This window comes from Fundulus heteroclitus, chromosome 15 (assembly GCF_011125445.2).
Source record: "Fundulus heteroclitus isolate FHET01 chromosome 15, MU-UCD_Fhet_4.1, whole genome shotgun sequence".
NCBI classification, from domain to species: Eukaryota; Metazoa; Chordata; class Actinopteri; order Cyprinodontiformes; family Fundulidae; genus Fundulus; species Fundulus heteroclitus.
The window spans coordinates 26,875,820-26,894,431 of record NC_046375.1 but is presented as its reverse complement, the minus strand read 5'-3'; the positions used below and the strand labels follow the sequence as shown (position 1 = coordinate 26,894,431).

The window sequence follows — 18,612 nt, the reverse complement described above, 5'->3', positions numbered from 1 at the left end:
TGGGGGAGTATTAAAGAGATAAAATTGCTATTATGTGAACAAAGTCATAGGAGAATAAAGTTAAAAAAAGACAAAACTGCTATTATTATGAGAGAAACGTCATATTATGACAATTAAGGTGGAGGGGGGGGGGGGGGGTTTGCAGAACTATTTTAGTCCTGGAGTAATAGGGCCAGGTTAGATTCTTATAAGTATTTTTATTCTTTATGAGAATAAAGTCAGGAGAATGAAGCCAAAGGGATATGAAAATAAATCCATATTAAAAAATAAAAAATACTATGAATATAATACTGATACTGTTTAAGTGACTGAGTCTAACTGCAGATTTGCCACATTCAACATGGCGGACGCTCTGACGCATCCGCATGCATAGGCAGAACCCGCCCAACGAGGCGTCTACGTATATAATGTCTATAGTGACACTGGTATCCCCATTTTCTCTGTAAATAGTGCACCGCTGTGTGACTCTAATTCTTTAATTAGAATTGTAACCAAGCTTTCTGGGTTTGTCACTGGCACTGCATGAGGCGAGGGAGACTGGACTCGAAGCTGGGCTTCTGGGTCCCTGCATAGCTCAGCAGGGCTCTGTTTTTTTCCAACACTTCTGTACATCACACCGGACAGCTTATTGCCCTATGGCAATCCACAAGGGACATTTAAACAGCATGTGTTAAACAGGAAAATATCTTTCTTCTAAAGCCGGTCTTTATTTATCGTGTTCTAGTTGAAAATAGTGTACATTTAATATATGATATCACTGTTATAGAAGTGTCTCACTTCTCTTTTCCTTACTAGTGATGATGTTCATGCCCTTTCACACCTCTTTAGTATTGTTGTGCCTTCTTTTTTTTTTTCAGATCCCCTCCAAAGTCTAATTTGACCTCTCTTAGCTTATTTTTTGGTCACACCTAAGCTTGTCACAACCCCTGCCGTGAATGCCTCCTTTTATAAAATTCAGTAAACTTTTAATGTTGGTTGTTGTCCATGGTTTATTGTTTTGAAAACAGCGAACAGTTCTCACAGGCACCACAACATTAGCACAGAAGTTAAAGTACTTAATGTCACAGTCCAATGCCCCTTTTATATAATTGCCGGATCACTGTGAGTTAATGAGTGTACACCAGTTAGTAGACTCAAAACAGTCCCGCAGTGCTTCATTGACCTCAGGAACCCATTTGCAGAATGAAGAATGGCTGGATGAAGTCTAAAAAAAATGGCATATAAAGGGGACTGATGTAAATTGAGTTGTGATCAGATTTCCCCAGAGCAGGCATATTCAATACATTGTAGGCCTCTTTCACATTGACATAGCATAGATTGACATTGGGGAGATAACATTTTTATGCCTTGTGGGACAGGTGACATGTTGTGCAAAGCCTCCAAGATGAGGCCTTAGTATATCTACACGATTAAAATCTCCAAATATGATGATAAATGGCCTGTACTTGTATAGCGCTTTACACTACATTCAGTCATTCACCCATTCATGCACTGACAGTGACAAAGTACTTCAGCACCACCGGGCCACACTGACCACCACCAGCAGGCAATGGGGGTTAAGTGTCTTGCCCAAGTACGCAACGACTAAAATGGTCTGAGCGGGAGATTGAACCGACAACCCACAGGTTACAGGACAAGCTCCTGCATCACTGCCTTAAACTAACCACTACAAGCTCCACATCATAATAGTAGATCTTCTCTTTTACTGTAATGGGACTGGAGTGGCACCATTTGTTGTTCACAACAAGCCCATGGCTACCACCATTAGCTTTCCCACACAATTTTCCATCTCTGTCAGCACGTACTGTGGTGAAGCCAGTTATTCTAACAGTCTGCGATGTTGCTGTTCAACCATAACTGTGAGAAAATACAAACTGCACTCCCAGTAGATCCTCTCATGGTTCGTCAGACCACCAAGCTCTTCGCATTTAATGGGAATGGAGTTGACATTGCGCGTGTTAATCAATGCCAAAAATGGCTTGTATCTTCACCTCCAAGCCTTTAGCTTCACACTTGCTCGACAACCACTGGAGGGCTTTTTGAACCCAGGCAGGATAAAGTGTTTAATCTCACTCAGTCTCAGATGGAGGAGCTCATTTTGCGAGTATTTATAAATCTACAATACAAAAAATAAAAAAAACGGCAGGAGCAACCCAGACTTGCTGCAACTGCAGTTGGCACTACTGCATGAAATATGCACGTCCATCATTGTTCGCATTTTAGTAGCCCTATTTTCCACACATTATTGTCATAGTAATATATTGTCACTTTTACATGCTACTTTTGTAGAAATCCACTCTGTTTGAAATCAATGCATTTTTTTTTTCATATTTCCACTGAAGAAACAGGCACTGATCAGCATGTCTTCATTTGCCGTTGTGTAAATTCTATCTGTCCTTCTTTCCTCTGCACTACTGGAACACACAGAGCAACTTGGATTACAAAACGCTATTATCTCTAAAAATGTCTCACAACCCAAGTGGTATTTTGCCATTTCAGAACATTTGCCAGCTAAGCTTGACTACAGTGGGAATATGATCTTGGTGCTGAGTGTGTGAGCTGAAAGAAAGTATTTTCCATTGAAAATTGTTCACACACTGAGTTGTGTGATTTAGTGAGTTACTGGGCATTTTCACACAGTAGACGCGATGGCAGAGGTTGTGAAGTCATTGCGACTGCTGAGCATCATGTTCAGCTTTGAACTAAAATGTTGACAATTCTCATCAGCAGTTTACATGAATGCCATTTTGTTTTTGGGAATTTTAATAACATATCCGAGTGAGGATTTTTCCCTAATATGGAACAAATGGCTTCACAAAGAGCATATACTTCCTGGAAATGTCAGGTTTTGTAATCATTATTTGCCATCTAGCCCTACATATTATTGTGGGATTTAGATCAGGAGAATATATGCAGTATCGTCCAACAGAGGGACATTAATATTTTGATCGAAGTCCTTTGTCAGGCAGGTGTTTCTGTCAAAAGACCCAGTCATTATTGCACAAACACTCTGTGAAGAAGGATGCCTGCTGAAATATCTCCACGCAGCTTGGCACAGTTTGACGCCCCTGCACAACCTGAACTTTTATGGTTCCCTTGAAGCAAAAAAAAAAAAAACAACAACAACACCCAGATCATGACGGAGCCTCCTCCACTGTGCTGATCAAAAAGCACTTCCAGTGGGAGCTCCTTGTCATGGAGATAGCTTTAGAAGTACAGGTTGCTTTTTTTAAATTTGACAATAAAATTTACTTTGACCTTTCAGTGTTCTATCTTCAGGGCTGCCTTGCAAAGTCCAAACAGGCGGCTTTGGTGTCAGGGGTGACATGACCTTTGAAGATGATTTTGTCCTTCAAATCGTTCTGTTGCACATGCTGTCTTTTGGTAAAATTTGGTTAAATTTAAATCTGCCTGTGTCTTCCCAGACAAATATTTGGAGCTCATCACAAAAGTAACAGTGGAAATGTGCTAAAAGATGCAAACATACGGAAGATTTGATTGCTGTTGTGCAACTAGAGATTTTTCTTTGTGATTATTAAGATAGGTTTCCATATTTTTAACAAACCATCTTTTAATACAATGTAAATTATGTTTGTATAATTTCAACCCTATTCTCACCAATTTGATATTGAAGGTGGGAGTTTCAGTCAGATCCTCAATAGTTATACAATATTTGGTATATGCAGACTCCAAACACACAAAAGTTGGCTTTATGTAAGCTTTTAAAATTACCTTGTCCTCCTTTATTGAAAATGCATTTGCTATACTGAAAGTGGACTCTTTTTGTAGGAGAATAATCATAATTTAAATCCAAACCTATTTCTAGAAAGAGGAGTCAACTATCCAGCCACAACTATGCTATAGGTTTGTCAAGACTACAAATGTGTGGTTGCTTTGCAACATCCAAACGGACATATATCCAAACATTAGGAGGTCTACATGTGTATATTTCAGACTGTGATTTTGGCCATGTGTGAATTAAAGACAGTCCAGAATAATTGCATAAATCACTGTTTATTTAACCATTACAGCCTGGAACAAACATCAGTAAAAACTAGGTAATGTGACATGACCTTAAAAATCTATTCATGCTTGAAAACTGTCTAATGTGGCTGAATTTAAACAAAATGTGCAAAGAAGAATGGGCCAACGTTCCTGCATAGTGCAGTGAAAGAGTTATTGTACAGACTCAATGGTAACTGGTAGATTAGGAGGCAGCCATATTCTATATGAGTCCAGGATTATTAGATTGCCTTTTCCCCCATAACTAATGAAAATATCATTGAATATGTATTTACTCAAGTTATTTGATATTAAAAGTTGTGTGTGAAGGAAACAAAAGCAGAAAAAAATCTAAAGGCACCTAATACTTTTTTCACAGCACTGCCATGAACCATATCTCGTTTGTTTCTCTTACCTCTCTCACTTCTTCGTTGCCTGGCCTCCTGGAGCTGAATCAGTCACTCCACACTTTTACATGTTCCCGAATCCTCTCTCTCTCTGCCTGCCCGGCTGACAAGCTGTCTGGGCTAATTCGTTTGTCTGACTTCTTACGCCTCATCCCTCTCTTTGATGTCACGACTAGGATTTATTTCTGCACTTGTAATTAAGACAGTGTGTATTAAAAAAAGGGTTCTGTTTGCTGAGCTGAACTTTAGCTCTACTGCTGCCATAATGCTTTAAATATGTACAGTTTTCTTGTTTTATGCTGAATTTTCTTTTTTTTCTATCTTTACAAGCTGGCAGGTAAATTAAAAATACATTAGGGCAACACAAACAAGGCCATGCTAACAGCAAAATCATATGAAGGTGGCTAAAAATTGCACAGTATAGCTGACATTACGGGTTACATAAAAATAAATCCCAAAGACTGGGCTGAGCTACGTTTGCCAAGCCAGTTCTATTAATGTGACAATGCAGTTAAAGAAAACCAAAACCGAAGGTCTTCTACTATGATGATGGTGTGCGGGTATACTATACCTTTTTGAACTGAAGTGGAACGGAACTGGAATTTGTTCATTTGCATTGGAATGATTGAAACGGTTTGAATTGGGCTATAATTAAAATAGACTGCGATTATTTTCAATGCATTGGACGTATTATTATCATTCAAATGCACATTCACGAAATTTCCTTCCAAGGCCCCGAGTAAAACCATTAGACAAAACAAAAACATTATAAATAAAAGTATTTGACATTTGTAAGGAATGTAGCGACAAACCAAAAGAAGAAATTTTACATGTACAGAAAAGCTCTGTGTAAGAAAATATGAATAGTGCAAGTATATGTAACAGCACAATGTGTTGCATCATTGAACAGACCATATGATAATGGAGAGAATGCAATTACTTAGTGCGATAGAGTTCACAGCGACCATGTAAAGTGAGCAGTTTTATATCAATGGGAAGGGGGGATTACTGGGAGTTAAGCAGTCTGATGACGAGTGCAGTGAAGCTGTTCTGCGACTGAAGCAGCTGTACCTCCTGCCAGAGACCAGCAGGGAGAACAGTCCATGGTGGGAGGGGTCTTTAATGATTTTCTGAGCCCTGGTCAGGCAGCGTCTGTTAGCAGCGTCATGATTCTCTCCGCTGTCCTCCCCGCTCTCTCAACACATTTCCAGTCTCAGGTGTTGCAGGCCCCAAACCTGACAGCGATGCAGCTGGTCAGTACGCTCTCTGTTGTCCCTCTGTAAAAGTGGTGAGGATGGGTTGACGGAGGTTTGCTTTTCTCATCCGACACAGAAAGTGCAGACGCTGCGTTGCTCTCTTCACAAGATCAGAGGTGTGGAGGGACTAGATCAGAGCGTCTGTGATCTGCACACACAGGAACTGCAGTAAATTACTTTAGATTATTATGTGGAATTTAGTGAAATTATTGGGAATGATTTGGGCTAGAATTGTTTATAATGGTATAAATCAATGAAACTTTAACTAGACTACAATTATTTGGTTGAATTAACTAATAATAATAATAATGCAAAATTGTTTTAGAAGACTCAAAACACAAAATACCTATACAAGTAGAAATACAACAAACGTTACAAGACTAGATCTCCCATTTCTAGGTTAAAAAAACATGTCAACGGTTTTCTGAATCCATCAACAGTATGAACAAATGATTAGGAATGCATGGGCTTCAAATACATTGTGATTAAATAAGATTTAATCAGAATTTATTTGGAAGAATTGAAATGAACTGGCTTTGTCTGGACACTAATTTCATTGGATTAGATGGAGTAACTATACGTTATACACACATTAATTACATTGAACCTTTTTACTACCTCACAAGGTTCACTTTAAGAGGAAATGTTTGGTCTTTTCTATTAGAAGTAGATTGTAACTCTAAATAGTAACTCTCAGATATTAACCCTTTAAAATAAAGATGATCAATTACAATAAATATATACAAAGAAATGCATATTAGTATTGCAGCAGTCGTATTCATAAACAGGTCACAGTTTTCTGTTCTGCCAGTCAACAAAGATCTTTCCCACTCTCCTTTTCATGTCCCTTTCCACGAACAGGAACAGAGGGAAAAAGCAGAAACATTTCTTCAGTAACAGGAAATGTTTCGCTGATTATTCCGTCTCATTATTCACTGTATCAGAGCTTGAACATGGTGGTTTAATGAAATGTGCAAACATTCACACAGAAAGTGTGTTTTTTACTGATGTGATTTGAAATGAGTTAGTATTGTTGGGAAATCATTGACAGGCTAATTTGACCTTTGTACAGTTACATAAATGAAAGTGAAGCTGAAGCCTTGTAGTTTTTCTTAGCCTGTACTGTGTGATTGGATTTTTTTTAAAACCCTCAAAAACAGTGTTGTTAAATGACAAATTAGCAGCACCATTGACAACTTTTTGACTAACGACAGAGCAAATATGCAATCCAAATCTAGCCATATGTGTGTGTGTGTGTGTGTGTGTGTGTGTGTGTGTGTGTGTGTGTGTGTGTGTGTGTGTGTGTGTGTGTGTGTGTGTGTGTGTGTGTGTGTAGCTTTTTGAGTCTCCATCCATGAGCTTTTCTTACTGCTGTCCTGCTCACACACAGCTTTTCAGCTTCGTGTGCAAGTTTACTATTGGCCTGAGTCAGGGTTTTGTGATGGCCACTTTAACATAATGACTTAGTTCTCCTTAAAGCTGCAGTAGAGTTTTCAGAAAACCGTGAACTGAAAATGTTAACAAGCACACCTCACAAGTCTGTTTTTATTGTCTGAGCAGATGCCACTCAAGAAATTTAGAGTTTTCCTAAGAAGTAGGTTGTTTCTCTACCATTTCTCTGCACAGCTGCAGCCCACCAGCAATCTTGAGCTTGAATGACAGTAGTGATGTGTGGAGGAGGGGGGGGGGGGTGTGAGCGGTGCGTACACAAGAGTGATTCCCACTGCTAAAAAACAATGAGAGCCAGACATTCCTCCTGGCTCTGATTGGTTGTTTCTGTCTAGGAGCATCTGCTATTGGAGTATTTCTGCAAATGGCAGGAACACTGGGAGGAGCCAGAGGAGCTTGATTTTTATACCAGGTTTTCTGTCTCATATTTTACTGTCAGGACATAGTGACAGTGTTAACAAAAATGTAAAAAATACATTTATAAAAAATTACCTTCTGCAGCTTACTGATTTGACTATATGCTTAGGGTCACTGTCCATTATAAAAACACATTTGGGTCCAAGCTTTAACTTCCCTCTTCATGACGACATTTATTTTATAAAATTAACCAGTTTCTTCTGTAGCAACCCCCCCCCCCCCCCCCCCCCCGTACCATGGTGCTAGCAACCCCGTTACTTCACAATAACCTTGGTGTTCTCAGACTCGCAAGCTTCCTCATTTTACCTCCACAATGAAAAATGGTCATGTTGATTAAACATTTTAATTTTAGTTTTGTCAGAGCAAAGAACATGTCTTAAATAATAGTGGTCTTCACCTCTTCATGCATTTGCAAACGGGAATCCAGCTATAAATGCTGTGTGGCCATTCCGCCCCAGTTGGTACGGGACTCATGGCACTCTGGATACTAACATTGTCTTACCAGCGTCAGCCATACATTGTGCACCACCAGGTCACATTCATAGAAAACACAACATAAAAGTGCACAGAACAGCCCAAAATTCCCATTTCTGTGAATTGCTAGTTATAATAAAATAATTGGCAAATTGATAATTGTAGTGGAGAAATAACAGACTCAGCACATCCCTCCATCCATTGTTTATAACCACTTGTCTTTGCAGGGTCACAGGATGCTGGTGCCTCTCTCCAGCGGCCATGGCCACATATTGCTTCAAAATCTTCAATAAATGTGAATCCCAGTTGAACTAAGGATCATTGCAAAGAAAGTTGATCACTGACGATAGCTTTAGCTTGTAACATTTCATAGCTTTGCAGGTCAAGCTTCATACAACACAAGATAGAGACGTGTAACACTTCCTTGCACCAGGTTATGTTCCAACCCCAGGAATATTACAACAATTTAGTTCATGCAAACCAGACCTTTTAAAACACATCCTGTCATAACGTAGCATAGAGAAACATGGCTTTTACCCCAACAATCTTCAACTCCACCTTCCCAGACTGACATGTTTTTGTGTTCTTGTCCAGCTTTCTCTAATTAAAGAAAGGGTCTTCCCAAACAAGAAGACCTCTCATAAATCCAGAAATAAAAAGGTTGTTGAGGTCAGCTATTTTGTCTTGTATTTCTGGCAAGTTGCTCATCAGCAGTTCTACACTGGCATTAGCCAGCAAGGAACTATCCTTAAGTTGTCCAAATTTCTGAAGCGTAAATGCTGTTTTCTTTGAGCGTTTGCTGCTAAATGTTTGATAGTGTCCAAGTATCAGCACACATGGAAAGTAGCAATTTCCGCTAACGTCTGATTTGTCGGAACTCTCTGCAGGATGGACGCGTGTCCTTCATTGGACACCAGCTTGGAGGTGTGTCCTTCTCGCCCAACAGCCGGGACCAGCAGGTTAAGTTTGCCCGGGCTGTCCAGATCACATACTACCTCCGTAACCATGGCCCCGTGGTGCAGGATATCATCGCCGAGCGCTGGGAGAACGAGTTCTGCGCCCTGGTTACCAGGCTGTCCACGGCCGAGGTACCGCACCCTACCGACCAGCTCCACATCCATTCCCTCACTTCCTTCAGCCTGTGGCGGGACTTCCATCAGACCGGCATGCTGTCCAAAGGAGAGGTGCTGGTCAGTCTGGTTCTGGTCCTCCTGGCTGCCACCATCTCCAGCTCCATGCGGGATTGCCTAAGGGGGAAGCCTTTCCTCGGCCTTTTGGGCGTGCTGACCATTTGCATCGCCAACGTGACAGCTGCAGGGATCTTCTTTATATCGGACGGGAAGTTCAATTCCACACTGCTGGGGATCCCGTTCTTTGCCATGGGTGAGTGGTAACCTTGGACTCATTTTACGTTGGCTTTGTTGTGGCCTTACCTGATTTATATGCGGGTTAATCACATCGTGGTTCCATTACACATGGGAGTAAGGAACAAAAATGGTTATGAATTCCTGACGTTCACTGTTCTAGGAAAAAAAAAACAGTTTTAAGTATTATTTGCCAGCATTAATTGCAATGTAGTTTTTTATTCAAAGCAATTAGATTCATGGTTTTTGGACTCACTGAATCAACAATATTACTGTAAAAACATCTAAACTAAGGTACAACATTAAAAAAAACTAATTGTAGAATATTCCTGCATGGAATTACGTGAGGTTTAATGTCGCCTCCAGCTCACCAGATGAGATGAAACAATATTGGGTTCAAAAAATTTTGGAAAAACCTTTCATGGATCACCATCTGTTTTTTTTTTTAACAATCTTTAATCAGTGAACCCCAGTCTAGGGCTTGTATTGAGGCCTTTATGCAAAACAATAAAAAAAATGTATTTATCTCTGTTTTGCCTGTAAATAGTTTCTATTTTGAATGATGCATGATATGTTTTTGGTCTAGATCATTTTTTTAAAATGGGCCGGGGGGGGGGGGGGGGGGGGTTAAAGTGGTGACCTAGAGGTCATAGCTGCGCTCTTGTGTGCTGGGATAACTGCTAGTTCACCTAGACAAAAAAAATATTGTACTGTTTTTCATATTGCAAGATGCCATTAATGAAAAGTCTAAAAAACTATTTAAAATGAAAAATCAAGAAACTCTTAATAGTTGCTAATAATCAATTATTAGGCTAATTACATGTGCTGTTTTCGTTGTTTCTTGCGCTGCCTACCCTTATTATCCTTTCTCATCAACTCTCTTTGTCTTTAGTCGTTCCATGCTTACTTGTCTTACTTGCATTTCCTTCCCCTACGTTTCTAAGGTCACAGAGTCCCAGGGGCATTGGTACAGCTCTGCTGCAGGCAGGCTGACATAGCTCAAGTTTAAGTAAGATTCAGGAACAGGAGGCTGGATCAGCTCTCTGTGACCTACAGGCACAGGAGGAAGAAGATGGAGGGTGTGAGAGAGGTGTTATAAGGTGGTGAGAGGCGCTAAAAGGGAACGTCAAGGAGAAGAGAACTAAGAGAGAAATGTGTGTGACTATGAGGGCGAGGCTGGAGAGAGAGAGCGATGCTTTGGTTCAAGGAAGGCAAGAGAGGAGGATGAAGGATAAGACACATATGGGGGAAAGGGGAAGAAGGCTGAGGGAGATAGAGAGGCCATGATTGCAGAAATGTGATCAAGTATGTACCCTCTTGCAAATCTTTTCTCTTCTTGTTTGAATGTTATGTTTTAACATAAGATAAAGGTAACAAGTGAAGAAATACATAACTCAGTTTTCAACTGATTTCACATTTTGAGGAAAAATCTATCCAAACCAACTTGACCCTTTGTAAAAACGTATTTTTCTCCATACCCACTAAGGAAATAATATGCTGTTCCCCCTGGCAATGACTGCAATCAGTATTTTGCTTACTCTTCTTTGCAAAGGTCTTTTCCATTCGCCCACCCTAGAGGGTTTTTAAGGTTGAATGATCTGTTCAAGGTCTTGTTACACCGTCTCAGTTGGGTTTGACTTTGAGACTTGGACGAAATCACTCCAAAACCTTCATCTTGTCTTGTTTTGCAATCCAGAAGTAAAATTACAGTTGTTGAAAAGGGCAAAAAAACAACAACCTGAAAACAGAAGCTATATGTAAGCGGGTAAAGACTTTTTCACAACGTCAGTCTATGATTTCATATTGCAGGACGTTAAAGGCAGTATCAACCCCTCTTGGGAGATGCTGACTGAGGCACGCCCTCATCACCCCATCAACATCATAACAGCACAACAAGCTTGAAAACTACAATGGAAACTAATCATCATTCTCTCATCACAGTGCCTGACCATCCATAGAAATATTATCATTTAGGATGGACTTTTAACATTGTTTTACAAGATCGATTGTTTTAAACACCATCTGGAGAAGTGGTTCAATTTATTTCAGTGTTTTCCAGGTCTGGATAGGTTTGGAAAAATAAAAAATGAAAAAATAGTTGTAAACCAAATCAATCTTTCTTTCTTCCTTCCTTCCTTCCTTCCTTCCTTCCTTCCTTCCTTCCTTCCTTCCTTCCTTGCTGCCTACTTAACATGTTTTTTTATTCACTGTACCCTTCCTTTGTTGTTGATATTAGAATTACTGTAGATGATTGTTTACACAAAGTGTTATTATTCTAAAGTTTGTAAGATGGTGAAGATGATGCCTTGAAACAGTGACTATCACATAACAGACCCAGAGGTGTCTTTCGATTCTGGACAACCAGTCGTAGAGAAGACTAATATAGTGTAAAAAAACAATGTTAACTAATATTGTTTTTATTAATAGTTAATAGACTCAGGGGATTTAAAAAGGAGGATCAGTGTTCTGGATTGCATTCTAGCAGTCTAGAACACTGATCCTGAGCAATATTTAACTTTCTTAAATATAGCTATACAATTGGATATAAATAATCATCTAATGCAAATGTGGCAATAGCTAAAATGTTTTTAAATATTGTTTGCTTGGATCGTCAATCATTTTGCACTAAAACAAATATGTGTTTCATCAAACTAATGATGCTGACACAGTTATCTACTGGTATTAGAATATGTGCTGGTCGTAATCTTTTTGTCCCAGTTTTTGCTGACTTGTTATATTCACCAATTTGCAAGAGTCCTTCAGGCTCCTCTATAGTTGGCTGTATGTTTTCCTTTAAGTGCGTCCTATAGACCTCTGAATTGAACACTGTGGACTAGCTGACCCAAAAATGATATGAATACTTGGGATAGTTGGCAATATTCCAATGACTTTGTCAGCAGTGGCAGAACAACCGCATTACAGGCTTACGCCAAGAGTGTCTCTGCAGTTTTGTTTTGTCATGCAGTCTCCTTATACACCTTTACTGTGTCACCTTGTTTCACCTTAGCTTCCTTCTATTGAGTAGCATCATTGCAGAGTCCCTACACTGAACTGTTCTGAAGCAGCAGATGCTAGGAGTAAGCCTGTAGCTACAGGTATCTGGTGACTAAATCCTAACAAGTGTCTTTGCTAAAGCAGCGCTGCACAACACACTTAAGAGCTCCATTCTGCACAGCCTCATGATTAATTTGTGCTGCTGGTATACACTATAGACCTAATTATCTCATCCTGATGTTCTCCCATGTATTATAGGGATTCGTTACACAAAGGAGGAAACATTTGTAGCCCTTATTTCTTGTATTTTTGATGATCATGACTAACAAATAATGAAAACTCCAAATTCAGTGTTTCAGAAAATCTGAACATTAGAAAAGATCAATAAAAAATGATATTTTAAACATAAATGTTAGGATTCTGAGAGGTCTTTTCATTTCTATGCCCTCTTGCATGAATTACTGCCTCAATGCACTGTGGCATAAAGGCGATCAGCCTGTGGCTGTGCGTAGGTATAGTGGAAACCCTGATTACTTTGACAGCTGTGTTCATTTGCCTTATTCTGTCTGGTCTCCATCATGTTCCTCTTGACAACAGGAAATAGATTTTCTGTGGGGTTCAAGTCAGGAGAGTTTGCTGGTCAGTTAAGAACATGTTTACAAAGCAGTTTAAGTACCTTTAGCAGTATGAGTCGGGACTAAGTCCTGCTAGAAAGTGAAATCAGCCTTTCCATAAAACTTGTCTTCATTGACTGCGGACTTTCAAAATCATGCTGGACCAGAACCAGCAGATGGCATGGCAGGGTCTGGGTCCTTGGTTTCCAAATGTAATGCAGAACTTACTTTCATCTGAAAAGAAAACTCTGGACCATTGAGCAAGAGTCCTGTACTATTTCTCCTCAACCAACGTAAAACCCTTCCTGCCCATATGTAGGGTTTGTCTGTGGCGCCTAATGTGCTGACTACAGCTGTCATTGACTCCTTGTGAAGCTCTGCCAAATTCTTAAATTTATCTTGCTTGACAGTCATCTTAAGGCTGCAGTTATCCCTGGTGCTGGTGCTCCTTTCCTACCACAGTTTCCTTCCACTCAACTTTCCAATAAGATACAAAACTTTGTGAAGAACCAGTTCTTTCAGAAATGACCTCTTGTAGCTTCCTCTTCTTGTGGTGGGTATTACCCATGACTGCTTTGCCTACTGAGCTGATCTGAGAGAGCAGTTAGAGGCTCAGGGAACCTTTGTAGCCGTTTTCATTACCTGTAAATCCCAATCATCAAAATTACAAGGAATGAAGCCTTGAAATATTTCTATTTATGTGGGATTAATCTATATGATAAAGGAATCATTTTCAGTTTTCCAACACAATTATCTCTACTTTTACATTGTTAATTCCTATTATTGTTAAACCCGAGGGTCAATTTTCCGAAAAATGAATACTCATACTTTATAAGGAATTTATGCAATGCTTAAACTGCTAGTCTTGTTATCAACTAAAATAAAGGTCCCTGAGGACGATGTCGATGTGAAAAATTGAGAGTCAAATATTCTGGGCCTGAGTAAATGAGATTTAAATGCCCAAAAATAAATTCTGCCTAATGTAAAAAACAAACAGATCTTTACATACAAAACTTCTCACTTTTGTTGTAAAGAAGGAAATAAACACAATAAATTTTAACTACAGCATCTTGGTTACATCTGTAGCAAGTTTGGTGTCCACCCAACAAGCAATTGAGAAGTTACACATGTTTAGATTGAAAAAACAATCTAGGCGGACCCCTACAAACTATCTATACAAACAAATGGGGAAAAAAAAAAAAACGGATAAATTCAGTATCTTGCTGGCTTTCATTAGCAATGCATCGTTCGGCATTGCTACGTGTGTGTTGAAACCAGGCCCACCAAAACACATAAATCATTGGTCATAATTGGTCATAATTGCATTTTGGCTATCTAAATGCTTTTTTTTTGCATGGTGTTTGAGCAGTGACAGTGGAGATTAGAATGAAGTACCGTATTTTCCGGACTATAACTCGCAGTTTTTTTCATAGTTTGGCCGGGGGTGCGACTTATACTCTGGAGCGACTTATGTCTGAAATTATTACACATTTTTACCGGTATATCATTACACCTGTTATTTTCACACCAAACCGCAAGAGGGCGCTCTAGGCCTGTGTTGAATCAGATGTAGGCGACGTAGAAGCGGAAGTGCCGCAGCTTCTACCTCCGGAGTTAACGGAGTTATTTGAAAGTGACACAGAGGATGAAGATTTCACTGGATTTTAGTTATTTGGAGTGACACGGGCGCTTTGGTTAACTACTTCGCATGTTATTTATGCTATAGTTATCTGAATAGCATTTAATATGTTATGTTAACATACCAGGCACGTTCTCAGTTGTCATGTAGCGTAAGCTAACTGTACAATTATTCAGCCTGTTGTTGCCTCCGTTCTATTTTTATTTAAAATTGCCTTTCATGATGACATGTCTGTTCTTGATGTTGTATATTATCAAATAAATTTCCCCCAAAAATCCGACTTATACTCCAGTGCGACTCATATATGTTTTTTCCTTGTTTATTATGCATTTTATGGCTGGTGCGACTTGTACTCCGGAGCGACTTATAGTCCAGAAAATACGGTAGATACTTTTGTAGAGGAGTCTCAGATGAAGATCTGGACATATGATAAGTGTGTGTCAGCCTCAGAGTTAGTCAGCTACAAGCGTATTATTGTTACTAAAGAACTCTAGCCCGCTTGAAAGGGTGCTCGCGGGCTTTAGAGGTTTTAAAGTGTAATTAGAACCGATTGACCCTAAATGAATCATAATCCGGAGAAATATAGAAAAATCTTCTGACCCATCTCTAAGTGTGTAACAGAGGTCATGCGGTGTGAAGGAAAGGAATAAATACATCCTTCAGATTGATTGATGTTTGATCAACAGTGAAACTAGTTGGTCTCTCAACATCTATGTAAAGTTACTCATTCAACATGGGACAATGGCTTTGTGAGTAAATCCATGCTTTACTTTCATATTTTAACCTTAATCTTTTGATGGTAAAAATACCATCAAACTGTCCAAAGGAAGGAAATCATTAGTTAAGAGAATGGTGGCATATAACATATTTCCACATTTGAGGTATTGCTTGGAAATGTTCCTAGACAGTAAGCAAGCTGAACTTTACATAGACGGAACCCACAAAGAACAAACAAACCCATTTTTGCAGCAGTGTGACAGAGCCAGACTGATAAGTGAAACATATCTTCCTCCTGAAGCTGCGTACAGCTCATTAAAGGGTACCGCTGTGTCACGGGTTCATCAAAGCCCAGTTAGATCAGCGTAAAACCGATCCATTATTCCAGCTCAACAATCCAACTATTGGCACGTGTGCCCTTTGAATCGTGTAAAGCATGGAGAGCAGCTATGTCCAGAGCAGGGGCTGCCACTGTTTTCTGGACCCGTGCTTCATATGAAAGAGCTCTTTTTTCCTCTCCATTGTGCCTATCCGCGGCGCTGCCTGCCAGTTGGCCAATTACTGCTGCGCTGAGCTTGTCACTTCCTTCTCTTGGTGGATATGTGACGGCTGTTAGAAGTGTAAAAACAGTCAGGGACCAGAGTACAGGAAAGACAGCAGAGTATGTCTTACATGGGGAAATGAGTGCAAAAGAAGTTCACCCCACAGAAACTGTTGACACAAAATTCAGGCACCATTCTAAATACTTGATTTAATTAGAAACTTTAGAGGTCCAATTTTACACAGAGTCCATGTATACTTGTTTGTGTAATAGTTTAAAAATGGGTTAGTGTAAGTGTAAAGCTCAGTATCCTTCTCTGTGCTACCAAATATGTTACAGAATTTTAATTTTGCAAAACAAACTTTTAATTTAGAGTTAGAAGTTAAAATTAAAACAATAATAGTTTAGTCTCAGTCTAATCTAAACATTCAGCATACATAGAAACACTTAGTTTGGACTTATATTTGATCGTCTTACTACATAATGTTAGATTCTTCATAAAAAAAATGTTTCCAAAACTTACTGCCATTTGGAAGTGTTGTAGTGATGGTGACGCATGGTTTCCTTCTTTTACTTACAAGGATTTAATACAAACATGCGATGGGTAAAATGGCTCGATATGCATTTTTTTCATGCCCTGTTTTCTTTTTTTAACTGCTGACAAACATTGAAAACAAATTCCTTAATTTACCCAACTTTAAGACCTTGTATGAACCGTGTTGGGATCATCATATATCTGACTCCTAAAGGGATTAGTCATATTTGACTCTGAGTGTTAAGTAGCTTCTGTGCATACGAAACCAGAACATATTATGAGCCCTCCACCACCATGCCTAACATTCTGTATAAGATGTCTGGGCTTTGTATTGCATCTAGTATTAAAGCATTTCTGATCATGATCTGAGACCAAAACTAAAATATTTATCCCTGGGTGCATTTGCAAACAGTAATTTGGCTGTTTGTATTACTTTTGGCGTAATGGATTCTTTATCTGAGAGGCCTTCCAGCTAATGTCACCACATGACTCGTTTCACTGTGGATAATAACGCTCTCTTACCAGCTTCAGCCAGCCTCTTAATAACATGTTCTAAGGTTGATACACACATAAACCGCTTTCACCTCTGGGAAACAGAACTAGTCTCCTTCCTGAACAGACTTATGTTTGGACATTCTTATAGTGATCACAGTGTCACAGAACTCTTTCAACAGATCAACCTGGCACCTTAAAGGGGACATATGCAAAATCCACTTTTTTTTAGCCCTTAAGTACATTTCTTGTTGTATACCTGACGTTTCTAGGAGTGCAGAAAAGTTGTGTTTTGTGCTGCAAGGTGCTGCATAGATATCTTCATATTCTAGCTGGGTCATATTTTTCAAGCCGCTCACTTTTCTCTACTCTCTATTATGTTTTTTGAACAACTGTGTCACAGGATTTTCTGCAGAACTGCTAAACAAGGTCATGCAGTTCTGGCTTACCAATTTCGGCTGCAATTTTTTTAGACTGAGGTAAAGGGAGCTGAAGCTACAAGTGGATAAGGGAAAATGTTTAGTTTTTTGAATCTATTAACCCACAATTCATCGCACCATCTCCCACTATAATACGAAGATGGCCAAATGGGGTGAAGTGGAAGGCCCTGCGACCTGGAAGGGTGCGGTGTGTAAAGCGCCTCCTTTGCATTCTAAGAGACGGCACCAAAACCAGGGGTTAAAGAAGGGCTGTGGAGCAACAACAATGAAGAATTCAGACCAAAGAATTGTAGTTCCACTTTACAGACACCACAACTGAATGATTTCAAGGTGAATAGGAAGGCATTAAATAGCATGATAAGTCCCCTTTAAAGCGTCTAGAAATTGTGCCTAAGAATGAACCAGACTTGGAAGTCCACAGTTATCTTCCCGCTTCAATTATTTTTCTTGTGCTATGGTGTCATACGAGGAAGCAGCAACGTACCAGGTGTTGCCTTAAAATGCATCCACAGATCAGCCACCATTTGATCCAGTGTTGTGAGTTAACCTATCAGAGCCATACAAAGTCATGACATCATCATCTGTAATGTCCATATTTGATCAAAGGCATGGCAATCTTAGTGTATGGAAACTTTTTGGAAAAAGTAAACATAAGAACCAGGAAACAAATTCTGTCAGAAAAGTTTCCATACAAATGAGAAAACATGTATGCTTATTTTTTTATAAAGTGTTACATGATGTCTGTTTTTAGATCTATTTCAATAAAGACCTATAATTCAGATAAAGTAATAAGATGTTGTGCGGCCCCTGCCCGGGATGTTTTCCTGAAAATTCCTGTTTCTGTGCTCTGCTAGCTTGTTTTTAGCCTGTGATGTTGCTTTGAGTGCTGTTGTGTGATATACAAGCTTTCTCATGTTTTCCTTCTCTCGGCTGCGATGCTGTGACTGACTGATATTTCTACATACAGTACAGCCAAAAAAAAAATAAAAAATGACAGTCAACATTAGCAACCGTCTTTGGTGACACCTGGGAATTCCAGTCGGCTGCTATAGGAGGTGTCGGATGACAGCTGATCGATCTGTGGATGCCGTGGCCATTAGTGGCTGCCTGATCATGGTTGCATGACAGGTAGTCGGTCATTATTATTGTAGCGGCGAGAAATCAAGAAGCAGTTTTCACAGCAACAGTCCTCTTTGATGATGTGGTCCTAAAAAGGGCAAACTATTTCTTGAAGAGCAAGCCATGTGGAGCCTAGACTAAACCCTCTTCTA

The 18,612-nt window shown here is 39.5% G+C and overlaps 1 protein-coding gene across 1 annotated transcript in view; it reads left to right on the top strand.

Moving 5' to 3' along the window:
- ptchd4 (patched domain containing 4) overlaps positions 1-18,612 on the top strand; it is a gene marked incomplete at its 3' end in the record, with an annotated part of 53,937 nt that overhangs the window by 13,839 nt on the left and 21,486 nt on the right. The window contains exon 2 of the mRNA XM_036147092.1: positions 8,893-9,388. Within this exon, the coding sequence (XP_036002985.1) occupies positions 8,893-9,388 (496 nt within the window). The remainder of the gene's footprint in view (positions 1-8,892; positions 9,389-18,612) is intronic.